General features: G+C 40.4%; 1 protein-coding gene across 3 annotated transcripts in view; it reads right to left on the bottom strand.

Moving 5' to 3' along the window:
* Positions 1–20,405, bottom strand: part of GALK2 (galactokinase 2) — a 146,024-nt gene that overhangs the window by 49,037 nt on the left and 76,582 nt on the right. For all 3 annotated transcript variants that reach the window (XM_045449790.1, XM_045449789.1, XM_045449788.1), the window contains exons 6-7: positions 7,335–7,433; positions 5,716–5,868 (exon numbers count right to left, since the gene is read on the bottom strand). In XM_045449790.1, the coding sequence (XP_045305746.1) occupies positions 5,716–5,868; positions 7,335–7,433 (252 nt within the window). The remainder of the gene's footprint in view (positions 1–5,715; positions 5,869–7,334; positions 7,434–20,405) is intronic.

Consider the following 20,405-nt stretch of genomic DNA (forward strand, 5'->3'; position numbering starts at 1 on the left):
TTTCATAATCATCCTATCATATATTTCTCCAAATGTTATGGATACCTGCACACATATAGCTCAACATAAGTGGGATCGTACACAGATGTTTTATTGTGAATCCTTTTCATTTTTTGCGTATCTCTCCCTTACCCGCTTCCAACTACACAGAGCTGTTCTCCAGTATTCCGTGGCAGGTGGTGACTTCCGTGTGCACATTGCACTCATAACCACCACCAACACAGAACCACAATGACCCTGCGCAGTGTTAGTGATCCGCACTGCCTGCGCTCCATAGCAGGTTTCAGGCCACAGGAGAAAGCCGAAGAAACCTGCACAACTGTGCAGACGTATCTACCACAGTTCTCACCACACCCTCAACACATCCTGCCTTTTTTTTTTTTTTAGAAAAAAGGCATCCCCAAACATCACGCTCTGGATCCCACTCACACCTAATTCATAGGGGGCACAATGGAAAGAGCTGAGATGAGGACAGAACTGGACTCCTGTGCTTACTTAAAACAGGTCACAAGCTACCTTGGCCCAAAACTCCCAGTATGTAACATGGCTCACTTGATGTCTACTTCACAAGCTACCATGAAGATTAAGTAAGATAACACTAAAAACACCTAGCACCTTGGAGGTGCCCAAGAGGGCACTATGGTTTTCCTTCCCTCCCCATGTTCCCCTGCCTCTCTAGTAGTTCTCACCTACCTGACACCTTCTCCCATGCCTTCAAACATACACAGATGTTTCCTGTCTTAAAATCTTTATTCCTAAAGCTACCACTCTTCATTTCTCCCACTCTTCCCATACCAAACTCCAGTTAAGGAATATGGCCTCCCAAAGGTTTTTCTTACCTCCCAAGCCACTCCCAAAGCCCCTGGAGTTTTCTCAGTCCCTTTAAAAAGTCCTAATAAGTCAGTGGTTTCTGGCACTCGTCAGTCCCTACCTTCTTCAAATTTCCTGTTTCATTGGCTTCTATAGCACTGAGTTTTCCTGGTTTCTCACCTCTCTGGTCCCTGCCTCATTTCCTTCCATGACTCATTTTTCCCCTTTCATTATCTCATTGAAGTCACCTTCCAAGTTTAACCCCCGACCTTCTGATCTTTTCTTGCCACACTCTTTCCTTCAGCAAACTGAACTTAGCTCTTGGTTTCAACTGTTATCTCCAAACAAATAGATCTGAAGGTTCTCCCCCTAACCAAAAGTTATATTCCATGCTCAAATTTCTAACCACTTACAAGAAAATTCCATGGGAAATTTCACTGCCTCTCACTTTCCAGCCACCTTCCACCCAACCTTCCCTAAACCCACCCACCAGTGGCAGAGCTAGGCTTTCCACCCATCATTTCGGCTTAAAACTGCAGTCCTTATCAACTCAACACGTTTCCTTTATTCACGCTTGCCTGCATGCAAGGAGCACTTGCTGAGTGCTCACTACTCCCCAGGCCCTAGGCAGACAACAGTGTTTATTCACAGGCACACACGGTGCCTGACCACAGGGAGGTCTCAGTCTACCAGAGAAGAGAGGTGTTAAACAAGAATTACACAGTGAAGCACTTCATCTAATTGCCATAAACTGCGATAATGGACAAATGCAGGATGTGGAAAGAAGGCATTTAACACATAAAAGGACATTTGACATAACAGGAGTGGGGAGGGTGGTCAGGGAAAATACCATGCCAAAAGAAAGACAGAAACCCAATCACAGAGAGCTTTATGCCCAACCTTTACCAGGTTCAGGCACAGCCTCTTTCATACCCCTCCCTTTTTATCCCATCCCCGCTTCTCTTCAACCTGCTGCCAGGTTCGTACTTCTAAAACCTTGCTAACAGCAATGACTCCCCATGCTTCCATGACCAAGCCTAGTTGATCTTTAGCGTGGCACTGAAGTCCCTGCCACAACCTGATTCCACTGAACACATTGCCCCTGTTCCCCAATATGAGCGTCCTCTACCCTGCAGTGTGGTCCGACCATTCCGGGAATGCTCCACACTAGAGTCTTGGCAGAGTGTGTTCTACTGAATCAACAGTGCTGAGCGAGACCGGCCACGTTCTTGGGTATTTGGTTTTTCTCCACTGAAATTCAAGAAAACTGTCAGAGCCCTGAGATGATGCCCACCTCTCACATTCTATCACTAGACAGAGAATAAGTTCCATATTGACCATTAAGTGGTAGGAGCTAAAACACCGGGCGAGTGATGGCCCCTGACCAGACAGGCTCTGTAAAGAGTCACGTTGTAAAATTTCCTTCAAGTGCCAAAGGACCACATGAAACTCTCTCCTTCATTGCTTCACATGTTGCCACAAGGAGCTCGGGGTATGCAAAAGCAATGGAATAATTTCTCTTCCCTTTCTGACTTCCCATAATGCTTATTATCAGCATCACACATTTTATCCCCCAATATAATTAAGGGATGCTCTCTTTTATAGACATAAAACATTTCTGGAAAGGTTTAAGCCACTGAATGTGTGTAAAATCTGAAAAATTTTGTGCTCATGAAAGATTTCTGGCCACTTTGTTAATTTAAGAACATAAAAATGTGCTTCACTTAAAAGTATCCCTTACGCAAGTAGTAATTATAAATCTCTACTGAGTTTGCTTTGAAATGTTTTTAATTTTAGTTCAAATGGCTCTACCAGACTCTGACTTTCAGTGAATCTGCATCATTTAGTTTTTGGAAGCTACTAGAGGAGCTAGTAAGGAGAGGGGGAGGGAGAAAGAGAAAGAGAGACAGAAAGGAGACTTGAGGATAGAAGAAACTATCGATGTTAAAGCCAAACAAAGAAAAACCATCTTTGTTGGTTCAGTGTACTTCCCCGTGTTAATTCCCCGTGTTAAGCAGATACAAAAGGCACTCATTTTCCGAAGAGGAGCTTGGAGAGCTGCGAGCAGTGGGAAAATGAGTGTCATTCATTACAGTTTTGCTGCAGAGAGCTCTGTCTGATCAGTCTCATTTTTGAAGCTATTCTGATTAGTCATTAGTCATTCAGACACTTTTACCGTCTGAAAACAGAAAGTTTACCCAAATTAAGACAACTTTCTTTACCTTTTCACGTGGGAGGTTTCTTTCCTAATCTAATGAGACCATTTCCAAACAAATATTATATTCATCCACATGTGAATAAGAGAATGGAACCATGTTAGAAGGAAAATGTGCTTAGTAAAATCTCAGCCTAGATTCCCAGGCAAAAGTGTATTCTTAACATCAAGATCATATTAGCAGTTTTATCTTTACTTCCCTTTTGTACAGAATCTCAGATTCTACTGATCTGCAGCAACATGATTCAGGAAACATTTTTCATCTTGATAAAGTCTTTCACTTGTCTTTCTTCCATATTTTAAAAGAGAGACAAATTCAGAGCATATACCAATTGGGAGGAGTAGGGGACAAAAAGCAAAATTCAGATGCCAGTTTCCCTGACCAGAGTACCTCTAAGACGCATGTGGAGCTATCAACTCAGAAGATATCCTCAAGAACAAGAGGTTTTGCAGTGGAGTAAGGTTTTTCAGCCACTGCTGCTTCCAAGAGAGATGGCTTTTTTTCCAGTTAACTCTCAGACATTTCCCCATTCTGACAACTTCCACTGGAGACTCAGCCCCATGCCTGCGCTCCTCTCTCCCCTTGCATCTTGGGAAGGGAGGAGTCACAACAGGAACCCATTTCACATCTCATACTCGTTGTAGCTGTAGATCTCGTAGAGGACACCTCATTTCACGATGAAACTTTGAAAACAAAGTTGTGTGTGCATGAAGTCTCCTCAGGAAGACTACACTTACTCATCAATCTCAAAGTAAAGTCAGCAAGAATAAACCCTCAAATAAATAAGACACGAATTTCTTCCACCTCCTGAAAGAGGAAGCTTGTTGTCCTAAAGGAAAAAAAAACTTCACTGTCATTGACGCTTTGATATTGAAAAGTTTACTGCACTACTTCTCATATATGCACGGATCAGATACTGTGAAGTTTGATATTAAAACATTGCTTTTACACAAATTTTAGAAATTATCTGAATGAGTAAATTCCAAATTTAAAACATTTAAACCATGATTTTTAAAAAAATATTAATGCTAAAATTTTCCAGAAAAAAAGCACCTTTTATTTTTCTGGCTCATTGTATCTCAACTTCCCCTAACTTCACAACTTCAGGTGGTGGGAGGAGGGTGAAGTGGCGAGTCAGTCACAGGGATAACTGAACCTTACACAGTAGCTGTAAGGTACTTTCTCCACAGTAGCTCGTCCAATATGCACTGGTAAAATATTGTGAAATTGACCAAAATACATATGACAGGGCAGGTAACACAGGGAGTTATTCATTTATTCGGCAAATGTTTATCCTGTGCCTATTTTGGCCTAAGCACAATGCCAGGCATTAGAGAGATACATGAGTTAGCAAGATGGATGCAGTCCTGGCTCCCGATAAAATTGTATCAAAAGGAGGAGACAGACATTAAACAATGGTGATAAATTCCATAACTGAGAAGTGTACGTACAATGAAATTTGAAGGGAGACTTAACCTTAGTCTGGGAGTAAGAAAGTCAAGGAAAGCTTCCCTGGGGGACATTTAGGCTGAGACTTCAAAGAAGGCAAGGGGAAGAGCATTCTGGGCATGTGCAAAGTCCCTGGGGTGGGAAGGAGCATTATAACCGGAGTGTAATGGGAGTGGGGGATGCTAAGACAGGAAGAGGATGAAGTGCACAGGCATCAGATCCTGGGCAAGGCTCTCCAGGACTTTTTACTTTATTCCAATGAAATAAAAAAATTTGAAAGGTGTTAAGCAGGGGAATTATCTGATCAAACTTAAATTTCTAAGCCCTCATTCTAACTAGGAGAAAGCACAGTACACCTCCTAAGCCAGAACCCACTCCCCAGCTCCAGGCCTTAATTCTCTCCACGTTTCTGGTCATACCATGTACCTTTCTGGATCCTCCATAACATTTCATTTCTGCGTCATTTTTGGAGCACCTGCTTACATACCATACCTGATCACATACTAACCATTTCCTCTACTTTTAACTCTAATTTCACATCCCTCTAATTTTAACTCTCCACTCTACTCTCTCTATTCTTATGTCTTATATCTCTCTGTGTATCTTCATGCTCCTAGGCATACAACAGGTATTCAATAAATACTTCCTAAGTAGATTTAAGGCTTGACTGGCAAGATTCTTCTAAACTATGGAACAGAGAACTCCCAAAACTCCCTGCTGGTTTGTGTTTCCTTTGCAGACATGTAAAAGTCTTTTGGGCACAGGAGCATTACAGCGAGTCTGTTTTTTTAGAGTGACCAGTGATGGCCCGCTGCCACAAAAATGGTGCATCTGACAGCAGCAGGTGTTGGGGTTACCATCACATTTGTTGAGGAAACAAGATCAGTTATGGTCACTTCCCATCAGTCACCTCCAACTACCTTTCTCCACCCATACCTAACCCACAGCCTGTGCTTCACAGATATAAACTCTCTTCTTCTCCCCATGCCACCCTAGAAGACTCAACTGTGAAGTTCACATAGCTTCCAAATGCCTAGAGGTTGCAGGGCACACCTATAGGTTTATTTATCTCCTGAGTTTGGAATCAGATTGCTCTCTACCCAAAGATTATCATTTAAAATATTGCTGCACTAAGAATGTTGCCCTAAACTTTAGGGAAAGAGACAAAGTAGCAGGGAAAAAGGAAAAAAAGGACAAGGGAAAGCCTACTCCAGGTTCCACTAGTGTGCCAAGTTCATACCTTTGCAGCCAGCCGACACTCCATCACTCTGATATTGAAGTGTGAAGTTGCTGCCTTATTCATTTCCACACAACTGTTGGCAATCACAAACACTGCTCCACTTGGGAGTTTCACATCAGTTGCCCTCAGAGGACTAAATTCTATCAACTTGGCCTATTGAAAGAAAAATGACAGGTGAGATATAATGTATTAGAATTCAGAAAATGTTAAATAATTTATGTATTTATTTACCTTAGCAAACATTTTTCCTAAAAATGCACTCATTCGATTCAAATATTATTTATTGACTTCCAGGCACTGTATGAGGCACTGGAGATACAACAGTGAACAAGACAGACATTGTCTCTGCCTTCGTAAGAGCTCACAATCTAGCAGGAAAGACAATCAAGTAGACGAATACATTTCTAGGTTGTGTTACAGTGGTAGCAAAGTGCAGGGAGCTTTATAGACACATAGTTGAAGCATCTGATCACCTAGTGTAGGCTCCTTTGAAAAAAGGGAAATCTAAACTGAGTCTTAAAGGATGAGCAAAACTAGGGCAGACAGAGGATTTCTTGACCCAAATGGGATATCAAAGAGAGGGAAGAGCATATGCAAGTTCAGAGGCAAAAAACATGAGGTGTTAATAGGGATTTGTGTATTGAAATTTGGCTGGAGCTCAAAGTTGGAGGGTTGAAGATTGGTGACAGGGTAGGCTGGAGAGGTAAAGCAAGGGCCAGGTCATGAAGTGTTTTGTAAGCTCAAAGACACTGGACTTTGTTCAGACTCTATAGCTAACTTACATTAACATCAGGACTCTTGCCATCATCTATGCTTGTCAGGTCTCATCCCAAACACCCAGAGTATGTTCTCAACATAAACCACATTTTCTCATGCTTCATGTCTTTGGCTTAGAGAAATCAATAATAAATATTCTTAGTAAGAAGAAATCCAGGTATTCTTGGAAAATAGCCAAGCCTGTAGGAATCTGATGAAAAACTAAGAAAAGGTTTTAAAGAAATGTCTGCTTCTACTTTGGAAATGGGTTTATGGGCAACAACCAAAACCTCTACTCTGCCTAAGGGAGTTGATAGCCAAGGGGAAGTGGTATGCAGCTAAGGAATTCATCTCTGGCTTACCATCAACATTCTTTTCCCCGCCACTGAAGCCCCAAAAATGTTGACAGAGAAAAATGATACCAAAGTGTAAATTATAAAAAGAGGGGTTGTGAATATATGTGGTAAGAGAAGTTAACATTTGGGTTTAAAACCAACAAGAGATTATGAAAATGCCATGAGATGAAGTGATTTGGGACGAGAGCGGGAAAGGAGGTCTCAACAACCAAGGAGTTGAGAAATCTCATTTAACAATGAAAAGAAATAGAAGGGAGAAAAAAGTAGACACAAGAGAAAAACAGACTTGAAGTATGGTTCTGGAAGCCTAAGAAAGAGGTGATCAACATGAACCATAATAGGTGAACTGATAGCAGCCTTGAATTACAAAGCAATTGAGAAATACCATTTACAATAGAACCTGATAGAATTGGTGGCCCAGAACCAAGGATGTGGAAGATCTCAGGGCCTTCCTCTCCATTGGAACTTTGCCTAGTTGATATTTCCAAATAGCTTAACGTCACCTACAGTTCCTTCTTCTGCAAGAAATGATATGGACTGGTCCATCCCTCCTCCTTCAGTGCCAATATAACGCTCGCTCTTGGCACAGATTTCCGCAAGTTCCACCTGGAAAAGTAAGAATTGATTTGTACTGTGAGTATAGCCATAATCTATTTCTCATTCATTTCTTACTCCAGACATGACAGATAGGTTTGAATTCCAGTGCCAACTCTGATAAATTGATAAAAGCTGCCTGAAACATTGTGTTAACAAGGACTCTAAGACTACCATTGAGCTCAATAGGAAAACATACCAAGATCAATTAACATTTGCAGTGGGATCGAATTAGAAATAGACTGTGCATGCCATGTATTTGCTATCCATAAGAGATTCCACAAAGGCACCTGGGTCGCTCAGTCGGTTGAGCGTCTGACTCTTGATTTCAGCTCAGGTCATGATTTCACAGTTTGTGAGTTCAAGCCCTGCATTGAACTGCTCTCGGCACAGAGCCTGCTTGGGATTCTCATTCTCTCTCTCTCTTTCTCTCTGCCCCTCCCCCCAGCGTGCGTGCACATACTGTCTCTCTCAAAATAAATAAATAAACTTTAAAAACACCCACTATCTCTTATAAAAACAAAAAACAAATAGGGAAAGCAGTTTCTTCCATGTTTCTATTTGCTCCATCCCTCTCTAGACTAGTATCACCAAAAATCTCATATGGGTACTCATTCATGTCTCCCTTCGTCTTCCTTTGTCTCCCCCACAGTGGACTAGTCTAGTCTCCACACAGCCAAAGTGGTGTCATCCAACTTTATCTTCCAGTCCAAAAGAAATGCTGTCTCTGTGGCATTTCCATTAAATGTAAAAATCAGAACTAGCATCGTCTAACCAGACACATCTTCCTCCAACCATGATGAAGAGGCCCAATACACAAACACAGTTCTAACCAAAATTGAATATGTCAAAATATGTGTTTAAGAATGTCCAATGGCTTCCTATTGGAATAATGAAATAAGTTCATTATTTCCTTAATGAAATAAGTTCAAGCTCCTCAATCTGGCATTTCAAAGCCTTCTAAAATGTGCAACCAATTTGCATATGAAATCATATGGTCTACCACTCTTTTCCAATTAGATTTGTCTCCATGACCATCTCACACATTTGTGCAAACTGATATTACTTCCTGTCTTCTCTCATATAAATCCTATTTCCAGTCAATACCCAGCTTGCCGATTACCTGATATGGCCAAGTCACTGGGCTGACCACTTAAATCTTCCTCCATCATAGTCTTCCTCAAATATTATTCCCACTATGGCATCCCCTTTCTCTGAGCTCCCCACTGTGACCCTTGGCCAGTGTGAAAAGTCACCTCCCCAATAACAGCCATATTTACCTGCTAAGTACCTGGCATTATCTCTTTGGTGAACAGTATCTCCTTTAAGCCTCCACACAGTCCTCTGCTTATCCTCCTTATAGATGAGGAAAATGGGACTTGGAGACATAGCAGAAAATGAAACAGCCATTTGAACCTCATCTGCCTGACTTCATAGCCTGTGTTCTTTTCACACTGGACTTCATTACCCTTCTCCTGGCCCCACCCCCCTGGAGATAATTTAACCTATTTTTCACTACCTCAAAGGGATGTGAATGACAAATGAGATCACTAAATTTAAGTATTCTTGCTCTTAAGAAGAAAGAAACTGAAGCATGGAGAAATATATGCTTATTGATTGTTTTCTAAAATATTTGCTGTGTGGCAACAATAGGATACTTTTACTTTAAGTAGGATGTTAATTTTTCCAGGCTATCTATCTGGACAGAATTCAGAGGGACCCCAGACATCTCCAGCAGCTCTGTGTCAAGGAGAGTCCACCTGCAGGGATGTGGACATCCCTACACCTTGCTGAATTCTGACAGATGGATCCCATGACTGGACAGATGATGCCCAAGAGTTCTAAAGGTGAGTAAACAAAAGAAAATGAAGATAAGGAAGCTGAAAGATGAAAGAAAAGATGATTCACTTTATAGTCCCCTCAGAACACATGAGGAAATCAGTAGTAAATATGGAGGAAAGAAGCCAGTACCAGACATTTCTCAATCTTGATTAAAGCCCCAACGCTCCTGCCAACTAGCTGTTGTGACTTTAGATTTCACAACTTTTTCAAGTTTCCATTTTTTCATGTGCTATTAATAATAACAATAATATTTTTAGCAGTTAACATTTATTGAGCACTTGCTATATGCCAGGCATGGTTCTAATTACTTTGTATGAATTAATTATTTACTTCTTATAATGACCCTACAAGATAGATAGTATATACCCATTCGACAGTTGAGGAAACTGTGTACATTTATTAGCTGAGACTATGCTAGTAATTACAAAAGGTGAAATTCAAACTCAAATTGTCTAACTCCAAAGCCTGTACTCTTAATCACTATGCTATATAACCTCCCATCCATAATATGGAGAAAAATACCCACCTCTCTAGCCATGGGATTATTGTGATGATCCAATAAATTAAATAAAAATGCCTCGTAAGCTCTAAAGAACCATACAATTGTTAATTTTGTTATTTGTACAGGACGACTAAGGAATCATTTGATTTACACAAGTAGCTCAGTCCCAAGTCAAAAGTAAAGACAGGTATAATTATTATGGAACACAGAACTATTTTTTAAAGTGTCTAGGAAAGATGGAGTGCCTTGGTGGCTCAGTCAGTTAAGTTTCCAACTTCAACTCAGGTCATGATCTCATGGTTCGTGAGTTCGAGCCCTGCATCAGTCTTCTCTCTGGTATCAGCACAGACCCTGCTTGGGATTCTCTACCCTCCTCTTTCTCTGTCCCCTCCTCTGCTCATTCTCTCTCTCTCTCTCTCTCTCTCTCTCTCTCTCTCTCTCTCTCTCTCTCAAAAATAAATAAATAAAGTTTTTTTAAAAAAATGTTTGGGAAAAGAGAGAACATAAAAGTTTCTGGATATGCCTAGAATGAATTCAGCAATAGGGAGTAATGTGGCCTGAGGCAAACAGGAGAGTGTGTGCTCCATTTGAAGCAGTTCAGTCTAATGGTGGCAGGCGAAGGGGTAGAGTGAAGGGCCCTGCCTTCCTGCCAAACAAAACATGCCTATAGTGGAAACTCCAACTGCAGGCCTACAGGCAGCTTTTCCAGTGGCTCTAGTCCTTCACCCCCATACAAAAAGCAAAAAGGTCAAATCCAAAATGGTTATGACATGTGAAGAAACTAGAAACAAAAGTTATTTTTAAATCTCAAATCCTGATTAAGGAAAAAAATTGCATGCTTCTGTAGGTCCATAGCCTTAGCCAGAGATGGCATGACCCAAACTCAGAAACCCATTAATGGAGGGACCTTAACAGCAGGGGGTTTAATGGGAGCAGAGAATGCCTGTCACTCTGGGTGATGTGAGGGGTTCATGTGAGCCAGCCATGCCTTTTCTGTCTTTGGGGACCCGGAAGCAGAACTATAAAAAAGTCCTCCAAGAGTTATGATCCTTGCAGAGAATTAAATCAACAATCCATTCAGATTTGAAATACATAAAATATCAATAGATTTCATGAGAATAAGAAGGATCTGTCAAAAACTCATTAACAAAAGTGTATGGAAAGAAACCCATCAGAATTTCAAAGAACGATCATATGGAATTTGAGGACCCAATTCTATTTAGCAAAGGATAAAGTCATCTTTTTCATGGATGTCTAAGGGATTCTGAGGCTCCCCCACTTCTTATATCTCCCCACACCACACACACACACACACACACACACACGCACACACACGCACACACATGCACGCACACCCTGAGAACCCTTAGACAAGAATAGTAAAGCACTAAGTGAAAAGGGACTCATTCCTCTCCCTAACAATGTGTTCTCTTCTGCTCTTACACCTGAGTACTTCAGGAACCCCAGGTACCTCCAAACTAGTCACTTGTGGCATTTAGCTCTATCCCTTCCTGCAAAATACTAATGTCTGAGAATCTTTAGGGATGACAATTTGACTGCATGAGGAAGTTTTCTAAAGTTTGTAGCCAATAAATTCATTTCTATTTTGACTCCTGCTCTATGGACAGTTAAAAGAAAACTGGCATTACCCAGAGACCTTCTTTTAAAGCTACTGCAGATAGTTAATGAAGTTAATTTATTCCTTTTTGTGTTCTTCTCTTGAAGCAGCCTGGGAAAGAATCAAAAGTCACATGGGTTCCCAAATTAAACAGTTTACCCATCTGTGGGCCAGTGGGGCACTGGTGAGAGGAGAAATAACAGGGTTAGATTTAATATTCACTGAGATGAGCTAAAGATTCATGAATGCATTGCCTAGCTAAATCTGGATACTTGTAAAAACAATGTTAATACAAAAAGACTCAAGATATTAATGCAGTAAACTCTACCTTCATTTAACAGTTTTACTAATGATATTGTTAAAAGTAAAATAATCACATAGACAGGAAGTGTTAATCTCTTTGAGTCAGTTAGCTGTGACTATGAGAAGCCTCTCTATTCAGAACACAAGACCCTAACCAAGACAGCATCATCCAGCTATTGTTGGCCACCCCAAGTGCAAGTCAAGAGAAAGGAAAGAGGGACACCTGGGTGGCTCAGTCAGTTAAGCATCGGACTCTTGGTTTCGGCTCAGGTCATGATCTCACAGTTCATGAGTTTGAGCCCCACATCAGGCTCTACACTGATAGTGCAGAGCCTACTTGGGATTCTCACTCTTTCCTTCTCTCTCTGCCCCTCCCCTGCTCTTGTTGTTCTCTCTATCTCTATCTCTATCTCTATCTCAAAATGGATAAACTTAAAAGAGAGAGAGAGAAAGGAAGGAAATGAACAGCCCCATTCATTCACTCAACGATCCCTTAAACAGTATCCCACAGATAAATGGGAAGGCCAGTGTCTTCCCTCTAGGACCTCACAATATTGATACTGCCTTCAGGTGAACAAGTCCTTCAAAAGAAAGTGTAAGAGTTGTTTACTTCTGTTTGACCCTATAGGTCATCTGTCCACCCACCTCCACCCTGCTATCTGCTCCAGGAGGCTGCCCAGAATAAACTATAACAAGATACTCTTATGCACTCTGCTTCCCATTGGGTTCTTCCAACAGAGAGCTCTGGCAAGAAATGGGAAATTGAAAGTGTGGAAGAAGAATAGTGAGGTTGGATCCCTCCCTGCCAAGGTCACTTTCAGGCTCAAGGGCAGTAACAACTCACCACTAGTCCTAGGTTTCCCCTACACCTATACCTTTGTAAATTGTCCTTAATTATGGACTGTGCCATCTGTTTTCTATTATGACCCTGACTGATATATCTAGATAAGATGGAAATATTAATGGCCCCACTGACTTTTCTTTACATCAAATATGTTCCCTATTTTTCCGCCTGCAATACTTCTCCATCTTAACTTTCAAAATGCCTGGCTTCTTAGCTGGGGCTATTTTCAAAGTGTTCCCCAAACTGGCAAACCTATTAGGCAGAGCTGAGCCAAGTAGGAGAAACTCTTCATGAAATAGCACCAAGGTAAGCCTAAAAGACTGATGTAGCCTTGGTTCGTTTTGTAATGTGGCCGATGACCAAGCTCTAAGTTGGACACTTTGTAGTGTTCTTAAATTTAAAAAAAAAAGGAAAGAAAAGAAAAAATAGTCTTGTTTTAATTAAAAAAAAAAAAAGGAGGCTATTATTATTTCTTCTTCACATCTCTAACTCAAAGGTTTGTAACTCAAGGAGATTAGTCACTTTTGCATTTTTTTACTTCAAGCAAAGTTGCCTGAGGACAATGAGGGCCAGTTCCCAAAATGCGCACAGCAGATGCATCTGATCCTGGTAGTTCGGAGTAAAGAAGTTCCAGTAAATAATGCAGGGAAGAAAAAAGAAGGAGGTCAAATATTTAAAAGCTCTGATACTACAAAGAAACAACAGTGAGGAGGGTTCTCAAAAGTAAATCTGAAAAACCTGCTAAAATCTCTAGAATCAGTCAAAGAATATGCACCAAGCACTCACAAGTGTGTATCACACACAAAAAATAAAAAAGAGCCAAAGTAGTCTCCTCCATCTGTGTACATTGGAGAGAACATAACCTATCGAACCTGGAGAAGGCTAGTAGTTGGAGTGCATGGCTCTAAAAATATCTGAGGTGCTCAGTGAGGGCAAAAGCAGTCTTTAAGTCAACTCCCTCCCTGCCATCTACATTATGGAGGGACCCAGATTCAGAAAGGAGACTGTCAACAGACAGGAACCCAGTATTTTATGTAAAACAGTTTGGGATCCCAGGTCCATGGGGATCCTGATAAAATGCCTATGCTAGGTTTCTTCTGGACCTCAACCATTGCTGCCTGTGCTGGATGAGGGAAAACACTCTGAGGTGCACGGTAACATGCAACCTTTGCTATTTCTCCAAATGATGATCCTAGATAAGCATATGTGTGTGGTAAGACTATTAAAATACTAACACGAATCTAAAAGATAATAATGAGATGCAAAGGGAGGAATTAGAGAGCTGTGCTACTATGGGGGCCTGAGACACAAGATTGGTGTCACCCGGGGACTGATTAGATGCACAGACTCAGGCCCTACTACTCCAGACCTGCTGAATCAGCATATGTAGCTTAACAAGAATCCCCTCCATCCCACATTAAATTTGAAAGCACTCCTCTAAATTACTTCCTACACTGAGGCTTTCTTAATAAAGTTAGCTGACAGGGAAGAATGAGAAGAAGAAAGGGAAGGAAGCCAACAAATCAAATGTCTTTTAAGGCCAGACACTATGCAGGGTATTTTACAAGTGTCATGTTATTTAGTCTCCAAAACTACCTTGAAATGTCGGAATTATAATTGCTATTTTATAGAGAAAGAAACTGAGACTCAAAAAAGGTCAATAAGCTAACCTAAGATTCAGAGCCTGAGCACTCCGGTTCAAAGTCTATGAGGCTACCTTGTTCCCCTGCTTCAGGCAACAGAGGTTCTGCCTGGATGCTGGGCCCTGGTAAGCAGATGGAGCAAAATTTATGCATACCTGGACTGATCATTCCTTCTGTTGGAATGAACAATGAAGTGGGCCATGAGCCCTAGGATGCAGACACTTCTGAGTCATCATAATTTCACTCCATTTTATCCTCAAGAAAAAAAAATCCATCTTGCTGGATGGTCTGGGTCTTGAGGGGTTTAGGTACTTTCCCATTATCCATCTCCAAATACAATCCCAAGTACCTCCCTCCCAAACAGCCTCAACCTACAGTGATCTCAGTATAAGGCTGACACCTTGGTATGATTTCTGCAGCCTAATAATAATAGCAGCTAACACATTGAGACAGACACTGCTCCAAGCACTTTTCATGTACTATCAAATTTCAAATCCATGAGGGAGGTTTTTATTACTAAATCCATTTTATAATGAGGAAACTGAAACATAGAGAAGTTAAGTAAATTGCCCAAGATTATTCAGCTAGTAAGTGGCAGAGTCAGGATTTGAACTCAGAGTTTTGGCTCCACACTTTTGACCACAATACTATTCTTTATCCCCAGGGGGAGCAGAATTTCAGAGATGGACCAGAACCCAAAATTCAGGAGCCCCCAAAAGCCCTCCCTGCATATTTTATCACTCACTAGCACAATTAATTCAATCCCTTTGTTTAATTCTAAAAAAGAAAGAAAGAAAGAAAGAAAGAAAGAAAGAAAGAAAGAGCAGCAAACACATACCAAGTAACTATTACTGGGCTGGGCTGGCGGGGGCATGGATGGGGGTGGGGAGAACTGCCAAAAAAAAAAAAAAAAAAAAAAGTTGTGGCAAGACAGCAGAAGGCAGAAACCCAGCCAGTCTGATGGAATCAGACAAGAATATGACCCAAGTCACTGCTACTAAATACCAAAAGGGCCTCCAATGCCTGTGGTAAAGGCTGGTGTCGCTCACTTGGCTGACAGACCATTTATTTTGGCTCTGACCTTTGAAAGATGTTAAATAATGATGATAATAATGGATGGGCAGTAGGCCTGCAATCTCTGTGGTTTGGCAAGTGTTTCCTGGAACTGCACGTCCCTTCCCGTGGTCAAAGGGACGCTCCCATTCCCACCCCGGGGGAAGGTTCTTCATAGAGTTTTGAGCAGCACAGTCCTGTCCCACCCTCAAGGTCCAAACTGCAGGAATTCTGACTGTAAACCAATCTGGACTCTTGGGAGGAAGGTAAAGAAGAGACTGGGGCATTAAGTATGATTTACTACCCAGCATAATCATAATTGTTAAAAGTAACACTTGTTAGCTTTCTTAGTATGACTCCAATGGTACAGAAATCAACCCAAACCAAAGACAAAAAAATAAGTGCCATGGACCATAATCAAAATCAACCAAATCCATAACTCAGTGTATACATTTGCCTTGGAGAAAGCGTCCTATGTGTACAATATTCAATTCACAAAGACTATGACATGGAGTATGAAGAATCTTTAGCATCAGGAAATGGTAGAGAGTGTTAAAAGCGTTTTTACAAGGGAATTAAATTGATTTTACTGAGTTGTGCTCAAATGTTATGCCAAAAGCATCTACCAAAGGTCAGAATAAGAAGCAGTCATGTAGTCATATGAATATCACTGTTGCATTTGAGATTGATGGAGAGGTCATTTTCATTATATTTTGTGTGCTATAAAGAATCCACATAAGAAACACTTTTTGGAATTTAATACCCCCAGGGAAAACATAGCCTCTTTTGAAGAACTGATATGATTTCTCTGTTCTGGTCACAAGACCTGTATAACTTCCTATGTTTCCTTGTTTACTTTGGCTTCCAGGAATCTCAGTAAATATTATTAAACAAAACACAATTACACATCAAGTAACAGTTTTGACAATTACATGAAGTAATGAGCAGTCATTAACAGGTATATTTTCACTCTTCTTTCCTTTGCCCTAGTTTTCTATTCCTAATTTAATACCCTTATTGAATAAAGATTCTTGGTCACATAATTCTTAAGATTTTTTTCAAAATGAAGTAAATAGGCACTTGGAACAAATAAAAGAAAAACTTGAGACATAACAGGCATCAGGTGGAATAGTCATGTCACGAGGGGCAATGAAAACAATAGTACATTCTAAGAAGGGGAAGTAAAAATAGCAATGAGGTCCAGTAACCACATTCTTGAAGGAATAGTTAAAAGAATAGTCGATATGTCACCCAAAGAAAGAGTAAGAGAAACCAGGAGAACTGCCTTCAAACTTTGAAAGACTCTAATAGCAAAAGGAGAAATAGACCTATGAGTACAGAGAACAAACTGATAGTTGCCAGAGGGAAGGGAGTGGGGGATGGGAAAATTGGTGAAGGGGAGTGGGAGATACAGTTATGGAATGAATACGTCATGGAGACGAAAGGTACATGATAGGGAATACAGTTAACAGTGTTCTTAGAGTCTTGTACAATGACAAATGGTAGCTACGCTTGTGAGCACAGCATAATGTACAGAGTTGTTAATCACTATGTTGTACACCTGAAACTAATATGACATTGTATATCAACTATACGTCACTAAAAAAGAAAAGGAAAAAAGAAGACACTTGTCTTCTCCCGGGCCATTAAAAAGAAGGAGGGGCACCTGGGTGGCTCAGTTGGTTGAGCATTCGATTCTTGATTTCAGCTCAGATCATGATCTCACGATTCATGGGTTCAAGCCCTACAAAAAATACTATAAATATTGTGTTCAACAAGATGCAGATAAAAACAGAAGCCCCGGGGACTCTGCTGCGACTCCTTGTGAAGCAAGGAACTCCTGCTTGCTTCACAAAATATTGCCAAGGGAAGATCACCAGTCCAAGGACAGCCTGATCCAAAGGGCAGAAAAACTGACTAAAAAAAAACTTGTCCATTGTGAGAATGCAAGCTGGTGCTGCCACTCTGGAAAACAGTATGGAGGTTCCTCAAAAAACTAAAAATAGAACTACCCTACAACCCAGCAATTGCACTACTAGGTATTTATCCAAGGGATACAGGCGTGCTATTTTGAAGGGACACATGCCCCCCCGTGTTTATAGCAGCACTATCAACAATAGCCAAAGTATGGAAACAGCCCAAATGCCCATCGATGGATGAATGGATAAAGAAGATGTGGTATATATATGTGTATACATACACACACACACACACACACACACACACACATATAATGGAGTATTACTTGGCAATCAAAAAGAATGAAATCTTGCCATTTGCAACTACATGGATGGAACTGGAGGGTATGTATTATGCTAAGTGAAATTAGTTAGTCAGAGAAAGACAACATCATATGACTTCACTCACATGAGGACTTTAAGAGACAAAACAGATGAACATAGGGGAAGGGAAACAAAAGTAATATAAAAACAGGGAGGGGGACAAAGCATAAGAGACTCATAAATATGGAGAACAGAGGGTTACTAGAAGGGGTGTGGGAGGGGGATGGGCTAAATGGATAAGGGGCATTAAGGAATCTACTCCTGAAATCATTGTTGCACTATATGCTAACTAATTTGGATGTAAATTAAAAAAAATAAAATGTAAAAAATAAATAAATAAAAATATATAATATGATGTAATGTAATAATTAATAACATAATTATATTAGATAATATATAATTAATAAGTCAACCATAATAGAGTATGTAAAATATTATATAAAACATAAAATAATTTAAAAAAACATAAAATATATAAAATATATACTATTTTTGATTTGGCTTTTTATTATTTTATGATTATAAAGTCTTTGCTCTTGGAAAGTAAAAAGGCTATAGAAAAATTTGATACATTTTCCCCAGTTAAAAAGACACAACATATTTCTCAGCAATTAAACCTAATAATGACTACAGATACAATTTCAGCTGTTAATTGATTAAATTGTAATAAAGGGAAAAAAAAACAAACAAACAAAAACAAAAACCTTGTCCATTGGAAAATAAATGTCTGATTGCAATCTCTTTCTCTAGATTTTCACTCCTTGTTGGGTCCCTACATGTAGTCATTTCTGACACTCCCTTAAATTATAAATGTTATAAACACTGTGTTCAACAAAAGACTAAGATGAAAATAGAAACAATATGGAAATGATATTGCATATAAGCATTCTGCTGAATGTAAGTATAGAAATGTCAAACAATGGTTTAGCAAGCTCTTGGCCTAAGGTTTCAGAGGAACGGCAAATAATTTCTTTTTTTTTAAGTTTATTTATTTATTTTGAGAAAGAGAGAGCATGTGAGAGAACGCACGCATTGAAGAGAGAATTCCAAGCAGACTCCACACCATCAGCGCAGAGCCTGATGGGAGGCTCAAACTCATCAACTGTGATATCATGATCTGGACCAAAATCAAGAGTCAGACACATAACAGACTGAGCCACCCAGGCACTACAGGGCAAATAATTTCTAATGGAAGAGGAACCAACCTAGCCCAGGAGATGTTTCCAATTAGTAAGGTAACTTTTTACAAAATACATCCACTTTACACCCTGCCAACACATGGAACAAGAGACACTAATGTTGTCTATGGGGTGGTGAGGGGGGTGGCGGGTAGAGAGAACAGGAGAAAAATACAGATAGTTTCCAAGAGATACTGGTAAGGATAGGCCCTGGCTGCTTTGCAAGGTGGGAAATCGACTCTCTGCCGTTGGACCAAACAGCAACTTGCAACATCAATCACTGTCCTGACCACCTGTGCCTTAGATGACAGCTCTGCTCACTTTCCCTTTTCACCTCACGAGTCTTTCCTTCCACTTCTTTTAGGAGGATTTGTATATTACTTATATTTTTTTTATTTTTTTAATGCTTATTAATTCTTTTGAGAGAGAGAGAGAGAGAGAGTGAGGGGCAGAGAAAGGAGAGAGAGAGTTAGAGAGAGAAAGAATCCCAAGCAGCCTCCATGCTATCAGTGCAGAGCCCGATGTGGGGCTTGAGCTCATGAACCGTGATCCTCATCTGAGCTGAAATCAAGAGTTGGATTCTTAACTGACTGGGCCACCCAGGAGCCCCTGTATATTACTTATATCTATTGCTGAAGTTTTAGCTTTTCAAAACATGGTGGAATATTCTGGGTTTTTTGTTAATATGTGGCATATACTATTCAAACCAGGTCATTTTTGGGGCGCCTGGGTGGCTCAGTCGGTTAAGCGTCTGACTTCAACTCAGGTCATGATCTCACAGTTCATGGGTTCGAGCGCTGCATCAGGCTCTGTACTGACAGCTCAGGGCCTAGAGCCTGCTTCACATTCTGTGTCTCCCTCTCTCCCTGCCCCTCCACTGCTTGTTCACTGTTTCTCTCTGTCTCTCAAAAATAAATAAATGTTAAAAAAAAAATTAAACCAGGTCATTTTTGCCTGCCACCTCCTGCTCAGCTTCCACATCTTGACTTACTCCACAAGGCCTTTCCTAAAACTACCACTCCCCATATAAATTGAGTCCTTCCTGGTTTTCTTTCTCATAGTCTGTTCCTGTCATAGTATTTACCACAATCTGTGTAAAGATACGTTTGTTTAATGTTGGTCTCCCCTCCAAAAATAGTTTCAAACAGAGAGGGAGGCAAATCATAAGAGACTCAAATACAGAGAACAAACTGAGGGTTGACGGGGGGGGGGGGGGGTAGGGGAGAGGGGAAAATGGGTGACGGGCATTGAGGAGGGCACTTGTTGGGATGAGCACTGGGTGTTGTATGCAAGCAATGAATCATGGGAATCTACTCCCAAAGCCATGAACACACTGTATGCAATGTATGTTAGATAACTTGACAATAAATTATATTTTAAAATAATAATAATAACAATACTGATCTCCCCCATTTGTCTCAGCTCCATGAGGTGAGGGACAATGTTTCTGTTCACTCCTGCATCTCTAATACCTAAACTATTCGTTGATAAATGAATATTGAATGAATGCATAAACAAATGAATATATGATGTCAACGTCTCATTCCCCTACTAATCCACCATATTTAGAAACAAAAATATGCCCCTAATAAATGAATATGTATGAAATAAAAACTCTGGAACTGCTCACTACTCAGCCATTGCATGACATTAGAACATCTTGGAGATTGAAGTACTACTTTCTCTCTTTTGCTTCATTTAGAGTTTGTTTTTCCTTAC

This window comes from Leopardus geoffroyi, chromosome B3, assembly GCF_018350155.1.
Source record: "Leopardus geoffroyi isolate Oge1 chromosome B3, O.geoffroyi_Oge1_pat1.0, whole genome shotgun sequence".
In the NCBI taxonomy this organism is placed as follows: domain Eukaryota; kingdom Metazoa; phylum Chordata; class Mammalia; order Carnivora; family Felidae; genus Leopardus; species Leopardus geoffroyi.